The sequence below is a fragment of the Dromiciops gliroides genome, chromosome 3 (assembly GCF_019393635.1).
Source record: "Dromiciops gliroides isolate mDroGli1 chromosome 3, mDroGli1.pri, whole genome shotgun sequence".
NCBI classification, from domain to species: Eukaryota; Metazoa; Chordata; class Mammalia; order Microbiotheria; family Microbiotheriidae; genus Dromiciops; species Dromiciops gliroides.
The window spans coordinates 657584841-657592474 of NC_057863.1; the positions used below are offsets into that span (position 1 = coordinate 657584841).

Sequence of the window (7634 nt, forward strand, 5' to 3'; positions counted from 1 at the left end):
TTTGCTGCTGTTGCTGTCTCTTGGTCTCCTTTCTATCTCACCCTCTACCTCTATTTCCCTCTCTTGGTCTCCATCTTTGTCGCAGCCTCTCTACTCTGGTTTCTGTTTCAGGCTATCTCTCCCTGCCCCGATCTCTTTGTTGTCTTATCCTTTTGCTGAATCCCTGATTCTTTGTCTCAGTGTCTCTGTTTCCTTGTTGTGGCTTCTCTATCCCTCGCCGCCTCTCTTGCTTTTCCTTGGTGTCTCTGTCTCTTGATTGTGTCTGTGTTTCTGCCTCTCTTGGTCTCCCTGCCTCTGCCTTCCTGTCTCTGTGTCTCAGAGTTTCTGTTCCTAGTAGTCTTCCTGTCTCTATCTCTCTACCTCTCTTTCTGTCTCTCTGTGTGTCTCTTCCACACCACTCTTGTCTCTGTCTCTCCCCCACCTCTCTTTGTCTCTGTCTTTCTATCTCTCCCTCATACCCCCTTCTCTGTCTCACACTCCACCTGTTTGTCCCTCACATATTCCCTCTGTTTTTTCTCAGTCTCTCCTCCACAACACCTTCTCTTTTTCTGCCTCACAACACTCTGTTGCTGTCTTTTTCTGTTCCCTCACACACCACCCCCTGTTTTTCCCCGTCCCTGTCTCTCTCCCTGTGTATATCAGTCTCTGTCACTCTGTGTCCCTCTCCTCTTCTCCTTGCTGTCTCTCTCCCTCAGTCTCTCTGTCCTTGTGTCTCTCTCTGTCTCTGTCCCTAAGCCTCTCTCTATCTCTCTCTCCCTCAGTCTCTTTCTTTCTCTGTCCCTGTGTCTCTGTGTCCCTCCCCCTGTCTCCCTGCCCCACCTCTCTGAGCCTGGCCATGCCAGTCTGACCACTTTGGCCAGGGCTGGGGGAGGCGTAGGGGTCAGACTCCGACCCCACACGGGGTAAGCCCGGGGCTGGCGGGGGGTGGGGGGATGGGGGAGATGGGGGCGGGCTGGGGTTCTGGGGACCGAGGATGCTCGGGAGGGCCTGCGGTTAGACAGCTGGCAGGACTGGGCGGGCGCCCTGGACCCCGGCTGGTCGGCTGCACTCCGCCCACTGTCAGGAAGCTGATGCATCTTCCTTGCCCCCCCCCTCCCCCCCACACTCCCAGCCCCGCCCCTCCGGCCAGCCGGGCCTCCCAAGACCAACGAGATGCAGGCGAGGCCGAGCAAGAGCGCCGCCACTCGCCCTGCGCAACTGCCCTCCCCACGCAGTCCGACCGGAGGGGAAAGGGGTGGCCAACCATAGAGAGGCGGCCGTGCACGCCAGAGAGGCGGCGCCGCGCTCGACGTGCCCGCCCATCCCACCGCGACGTCAGGCACGTCGGCCTCGCTGGTAGCCTTCCCAACCTGCCCCGCGGCCCGTCGGTCTTTCCTGGTTGGGCCGGTCTTCGGTAGGGCGCCAGCATGGTAAGTGAGAAGGGAATCCGCCGACATCGGCTCGGCGCGGGCTCGCAGTAGGCCGGGGCTGAGCTAGTTAGGGGCCGGGGCGCCCATGGTCTCCGCTGCGGCCCCATTGATGGGAAGCGGCGGGCCCGGCATGACTCGAGAGGGGATGTGGGGGGAGGGTGGGGAGAAACGGGCGGCATCGAGCGCTTGGGAACCTCTCCGGCCTCTCTCAGCCTTGCGCGCTCGGGGATCCTCCAGCCCTGCCCCGCTTCCAGTCCCACGAGCCCTTGTCCTGCCCCTGCCGCCCTTTAAGCGCCTGGGGATCCCGTGGTCCTCGCTCCCGGCCCTGCCGGCACCCCCTCCCCCGCAACACCGAGCTTAGAGATCCCTCTGTTTTTTCGCGGGGCAGGGAGTCGACATTCGCCATAACAAGGACCGGAAAGTCCGGCGCAAGGAGCCCAAGAGCCAGGACATCTACCTGCGGCTGTTGGTGAAGGTGAGGCCCGGCCCGAGGTGGCCTGACTACGGCTCCCAGCCGCCCTGGGGCGGCTCACCCCTCCGAGCTGGGCCTTACCGCCCCGGGGGCTGCTGGGATTTGTAGTCCTGCCTCTGCTGCTCGAGTTGGTTGGGTTTGAGGGGAGCGGCTGTGAAGAGGCCCCAGCTGCCCAAGGCCTTGTGGGAATTGTAGTTCTCGCCTTGGCTGCGGGGTCTGGCGGGGGAATTGTGGCTGGGGAGCGGAAGGGGGGGCTAGTTCCGAGTCCTGACCAAGCCGCTCCTGTCTGTCTCCCTGCGGTGCAGCTCTACCGGTTCCTGGCCCGAAGAACCAACTCAACTTTCAACAAGGTTGTGCTGAAAAGGCTGTTCATGAGCCGGACCAACCGGCCCCCCCTGTCCCTGTCCCGAATGGTGAGCCTGGAGCCTGGGGAGGGGGTGGGGGGGAGGGCGTCCCGGTCCCTCAGAAGAGTTGAGACGGGACAGCTCGGGTTTGTGTAGCGCCTGTGTCCCAGGGCCAGAGCGCTGCAGCGGTCCTCACTGCCGACCCAGGAGGTGGCCCATTTTACAAATGAAGAAACTGAGGCAAACAGGTTGAGTAACAGGCCCAGGGTCCCATGGCTAGGAATTATCTGAAGCAGCATTTGAACCCGGGTTTTTTACTCCAGGCCTGGTGCCCTAGCTCCTGGACTACCTCATTAATCCCAGTTGTTGCTTTGTGGTGGTACAAGTTGGGGGAGAACCCTGGGCAAGGCCCCCTTTGGTCTGTAGGAGCCCTTATATCCCCAGAGCCTGTCCGGCTGCAGCTTCCCCGGGGCTGAACTGGGGGTAGTGGAGATGGACCTAGGTTTACTTGTGCCTCTTTGCCCTTTCTCAGATCAGGAAGATGAAACTGCCGGGCAGGGAAAACAAGACAGCTGTGGTTGTTGGGACCGTGACCGATGATGTGAGGATCCAGGATGTCCCCAAGCTGAAGGTCGGTGCCTTGATTGGCCCCTGGGCTTGCTGGGAAATTATGGCCGGGGTTGTTTGGGGTGTTTTTCCACCCCCACCCCCCTCACTAAAGTTCTTCCCTCCCTGGAGCAGGTGTGTGCTCTTCGTGTTACTAGCAATGCCCGGAATCGCATCCTCAAGGCTGGTGGGAAGATCCTCACCTTTGACCAGCTGGCCATGAGCTCACCCAAGGGCAAGGGCACTGTCCTGCTGTCTGGTGAGTGAGCCCTTGGGGACCTCCTCTTCCCTCATTTCAGGGGCAGCAGGGCTTGGCCTGGGAGAAGGGGTCACTGCTAATCCTCCCTCTGCTCTCTTACCCATCACCAGGTCCCCGCAAGGGCCGCGAGGTATACAGGCATTTTGGGAAGGCACCTGGCACTCCCCACAGCCACACTAAGTGAGTCTCGAGAGGACGAGGATGGGGGGCGGGCACTTGGGGGCTGGGAGTTGGCCTTCACACTCTGTTTTTCCTCTTCACAGACCATATGTCCGATCCAAGGGCCGAAAGTTCGAACGTGCCAGGGGCCGCCGCGCCAGCCGAGGCTACAAAAACTAATTCCCCTCCTCCTTGTTACATTAAAGATTTTTGACAACACTTTTCTGCGTGTCTGTGCTGACTCTGGGGACTGGGGGGTGGGGTCCTGTGGCACCCTGGGGAGGGAGGCCCTACAAGCACCCAGGTTGTGACAAGTAGCCGGCCACCCAGGCTGAGGCTGAAGAAGCCTGCTGGCCTGGGAGGGCGGTCATTGGCCAGGGCCCCGCCTCTGGGGATCCAGGTGTCCTCCCCTTCCTCTGAGGCAGCTGCCCCACCCATGGCACCTCCGGTGTCTGCTCCTCCTTGTCTCGTGCCTGTTTCCTGGTCTTAACTGACTTGATCCTTGGAAAGAACTGGGGCCACAGGTCCCTTCTAGGGGCAGGGGGGTAATGGCGAGGCTCAGGCCCTGATGGGCAGCGTAGGATCTTGGGAGCAGACACAGCCACAGGTAAGCTGCCTTCCCTCTGGGCTCTTGGGGTCTCCTTTAGTCCGTTCCCTCCCAGCCAGGCCAGTCCTAGAATGAATGGAACTCGTGAGACCACCAGGCAGGGGGACCCAAATGATAGGAGGGGACCCCACCATGTGGCTTCCTGTGCCAAGGGAATAGGGAGCCTTGTGCTATACTGGGGAAAGGGTAGAGTGGAGAGGGGGAGGGCATTTGGGCACTGGAGGGGTCAAAGCAGACCTGGGCATTGAAGAAAGTGGAGGCCGGAGCCCATTGCTTATGGCCTAGGGCGGGGCATGAGGTTAGAGAGACCTGAGGCTTGGGGCATGAGGGGGCCTTGGAAAGAAGGGCTGGGAGCCAGGCCTTGGAAAGGGGTGGCTTAGGGTTCCAGCCCCTGGCTGGGGTCCCCTACCTGTTGGCTGTCAGGATGGCCCCCACATTTCTTGGTGTAGGGGGCCTCTGGGAACTGTATACCATTAATTCTGGGCCCCCTTGTCTCCATTTGTTCCCTGAGGTCCCAGGGGCTCCGGCCCTCCTAGGGGCCTCTGCTGGCTCATAGGGGAGGGTAAGTAGCTGGCCAGGTTGGCTGGGGCTCATTCCTTCCTTCTGCTTCTCTCTCTCCAGGACTTTGTCCCTTTACCCCATTCCCGGCAGGATTTTGGAATCCCCCAGTAGCTGGGGCTGAGGCTTGTTTTGGAGGGGTGTGTGCAGAGGGGGGCGCCCGCCTTGGCCCGAGAGCTGGGGGGGGGGGTCCCTCTGACTGAGCGGCGGGGGCTAAAGCCAGGCAGCCTGGCCTCCCAGAGAGCCGTGCCTGCTGCTGTGTCAGGGAGAGGGACAAGGCCCGGTGCTACTCAGGAGCCCACTGGGAAGGCAGAGATGCAGATATGAAATGAGAGGGGCTGTCAGCAGGGGACAGGGCAGGGCCTGGGCTGGGAGGGGGAAGGACCCTTGCCCCTGCTGACCGCCCCCCCCTGCCCCATGGCGGCCTCCCAGCTGGCAGCTCTGGAGGAAGCTGGGGAGGGGGATGCGGAGGAGGCACCCCTCAGCAGGGCAGACCCCAGCCTCCTGTACTCGGAGGGCCAGAGGCTGGCACTGGAAACCCTCCTGAGCGATGGAGCGGGGGCCTTTGCCTCCTGCCTGCTCAGGGAGAAGCTCCCGCCCTTCCTGGCGGCTGAGGAGGTCCGGAGCCTAGAGACCCAGGTGGAGGACTGGACTGTTGAGGACCAGGACACCCCGAAGAACGAGAGAGGGGTTGATGGCCCGGAGCAGGGGACCCTGACCTACTTCCCCACCCGCTCCGACGATCCGCCCCCGGACCTGGGCTTGGGCTGGTCAGAGGCCCAGCCCTGGAAGGGAATCACCCGAGCACGTCTCTACACCCAGCCCCCTGGGGATGGGGACCCCTCCATCAAGGAGCTGGTGAGGAAGGCCATTCAGGAGGCCCGGAAGGTGGGTTCTGGCCCGGCCCTGCCCCTGATCCCCGGCCCTCGGGGGCTTGGCACCTGCCACTTCCCTCTCCCCCCACCCAGCTTGTCGCCGTGGTCATGGACGTGTTCACGGACCCTGACCTCCTGCTGGACCTTCGAGAGGCCGCCAGCCGCCGAGGGGTGCCTGTCTACATCCTCCTAGGCCACCGCCACCTCCCCGCCTTCCTGGCCCTGGCCCAGCAGCTGAGGATGAACCCCCGGGCCATGGAGGTAGCAGCGCCCCCCTTCTCTTCCCCTTCTTCCCCCTCCTCCTCTTCCCCCTGTGGGAGGCTGGGGCTGACCCCAGAGGGTCCTTCCTTGCTCCCTCCTCAGAACCTGGAGGTCCGCGTCCTGAGAGGCTGTGACTTTCAGAGCAGGAGGAGGAAGCGCGTGACGGGGGACATGAGAGAAAAGTTTGTGTTGGTAGATGGAGACAGCGTCATCACAGGCTCCTACAGGTGTCACCCTGCCCCACCCCCAGCTGTTCCCTAGCCCGCCGGAGCCAGGCGCCCAGCCTCTGCCTTCCAGGAAAGGGCTCCCTCACTTCCCTTCCCTTGGGCTCATAGCGGCCCCCAGCAGAGCAGCGGGCCCAGGACAGCCCCCGGCCTCATGCCAGGCCATGACTGTGGGGGATGGGCTTCTCCCAGCTGCCATGGCCCAAGACTGTCCTCATCCCCACAGGCCTTGAGGTTGCCCGGGCAATGGTGGGCTTCCCTTAGCTCACAGGGGTCATGGTTCTTGCCAGTGGCCAGGGACAGGGCCAGAGGGGCCCAGATGCCAGGATGGGGGGTTATCACATCTGAGTGTGGAATCCCAGTCCTGGCCTTTACCTTTGTGGGGCGCTGCCCTCTCCCATCCCCAGCTCCAAGCACTCGTCTGTCTGCCTTGCCCACCACACATTTGAGACATGTGGAGGTGGCTCCTCCTTCCTCTTGACCCCCTAGACCAGAACCACCCTTCCTCTCAGCCCCTCACTGACTCCCTAGTCCCATTACTGAACGGGCTGATAGCCTGGAGTCCTGTCACATCATAGCCATGCCCCACTCCAGGCCTCCCCCAATGTGCCTCCCTCCCGAATGGTGACGAGCGTTTGGGTATTTGGGTATGGGTGTGGGGCTGCTGGGCTCGGGACAGACATTCTCAGACTTCCTTGGGAACTCCCCCTCCCTCTCCAGCTTCACCTGGAGTGATTCCCGCTTACACCGACACCTGGTGACCCTGATGACCGGGGAGATTCTGGAGGCCTTTGATAGAGAATTCCGCACGCTCTATGCCACCTCCCATCCGCTGGCCCCTTCCCCTTCCTCTGGCCCCTTCCTCAGCGTCCTGGAGGGGGTTCAGCTGGCCCGCAGCCCCCACCACATTGCCCGCCGCCGCTCTGTTGCCCCCGTCCTCCTGCCCCCCCAGGACGAAGCACCCCAATACCATCTGATCACCTTCCAGACCTCCAAGGACTCCAAGAGGCCCTCCCCCAGTGGGCCCGCCCTAAGTGATATCTTGAGGAATATGCAGAGGGTCCGGCCTGCCAATGGCCCCTCTGCCCGGCCCAGCAGGTCCCTCTGGGACCTGAGCTGCCTCTCCCAGTTGTCGGAGTCCAGTGATGGGGATGGGCGACTGGGGAGAGAGGTGAGCGGGCCATGGGGGAGGCTGTGAGGACAGTGTAGATGGTGGGGGGGGGGGGACTGGAAGAAGCCAAAGAGGAAAGCAGATAGGGCTTCAAAGGGGAAGAGGCTATGGGGTGAAGAGGGCTGGGCAGATGGGCTGGGCTCCTTGTCTCCAGTTGCCTTCACCCAGCGCTCCCTCCTTCAGCAAATATTGACCTTCCGGGCACCATCGGCCACCTGCTTCCTGCTCCCCCAATGCCACCTCCCACCCCTGCCCCCACCCCAATGCCTGGTTCATCAGGAGCTCTGCCGGGCTACTCACTCTGGCCCTCTCTTCCCTACTCCAGCCAAAGATTCCGTGGGCCACCCAAGACACACCCGCCATGGCTCTGATGAGGCAGCGAGGGGCCAGTGAGGACACCAGAGGCTTGGGGCGACGATGGGCCAACCCCTCACGCCCCGTGGCCCCCGGGAGATTCCACTACCCATCCCACTCCTATCGGAGGCTCGGGGAGGATGCCGGGCAGCAAGGCCGTGGGCAGCTCAACTGGGCCAGCCAGGGTGCCAACCACTGATCCCAGCCCCAATGGCATTCCTCTTGTTCCAAGAGGTTGGACCGAGGTCTGACTGACGGACTTCCCAGGAGCTCTCTGGGGAGAGACCTAAGTGGGGGTCACCCTGGAAGAAGAGCCTGCTGGGAGTGGACGGTGA

The 7634-nt window shown here is 62.4% G+C and overlaps 2 protein-coding genes across 2 annotated transcripts; both read left to right on the top strand.

Annotated features, from left to right (window-relative positions):
• The first annotated feature begins 1353 nt into the window (after positions 1 to 1353).
• Positions 1354 to 3468, top strand: RPL18 (ribosomal protein L18). The gene is made up of 7 exons (XM_043998617.1): positions 1354 to 1409; positions 1798 to 1884; positions 2187 to 2294; positions 2758 to 2856; positions 2967 to 3090; positions 3201 to 3270; positions 3354 to 3468. The coding sequence occupies exons 1-7, from the start codon at positions 1407 to 1409 to the stop codon at positions 3427 to 3429; spliced, it is 567 nt and encodes a 188-aa protein (XP_043854552.1). The 5' UTR covers positions 1354 to 1406; the 3' UTR covers positions 3430 to 3468.
• A 1363-nt stretch (positions 3469 to 4831) lies between these two features.
• FAM83E (family with sequence similarity 83 member E) lies at positions 4832 to 7498 on the top strand. Its single transcript, XM_043990530.1, has 5 exons — positions 4832 to 5302; positions 5383 to 5550; positions 5653 to 5777; positions 6495 to 6945; positions 7271 to 7498. The coding sequence occupies exons 1-5, from the start codon at positions 4832 to 4834 to the stop codon at positions 7496 to 7498; spliced, it is 1443 nt and encodes a 480-aa protein (XP_043846465.1).
• The last annotated feature ends 136 nt before the right edge of the window (positions 7499 to 7634 follow it).

Bases quoted from the DNA above. Each gene is read 5' to 3' on its own strand.
- RPL18 (XM_043998617.1), top strand. The intron at 1,885-2,186 runs GTGAGGCCCGGC...CCTGCGGTGCAG, and splicing joins ACCTGCGGCTGTTGGTGAAG to CTCTACCGGTTCCTGGCCCG. The intron at 3,091-3,200 runs GTGAGTGAGCCC...ACCCATCACCAG, and splicing joins GGGCACTGTCCTGCTGTCTG to GTCCCCGCAAGGGCCGCGAG.
- FAM83E (XM_043990530.1), top strand. From the start codon at position 4,832: ATGGCGGCCTCCCAGCTGGCAGCTCTGGAGGAAGCTGGGGAGGGGGAT. The intron at 5,551-5,652 runs GTAGCAGCGCCC...CTCCCTCCTCAG, and splicing joins TGAACCCCCGGGCCATGGAG to AACCTGGAGGTCCGCGTCCT. The intron at 6,946-7,270 runs GTGAGCGGGCCA...TCCCTACTCCAG, and splicing joins ATGGGCGACTGGGGAGAGAG to CCAAAGATTCCGTGGGCCAC.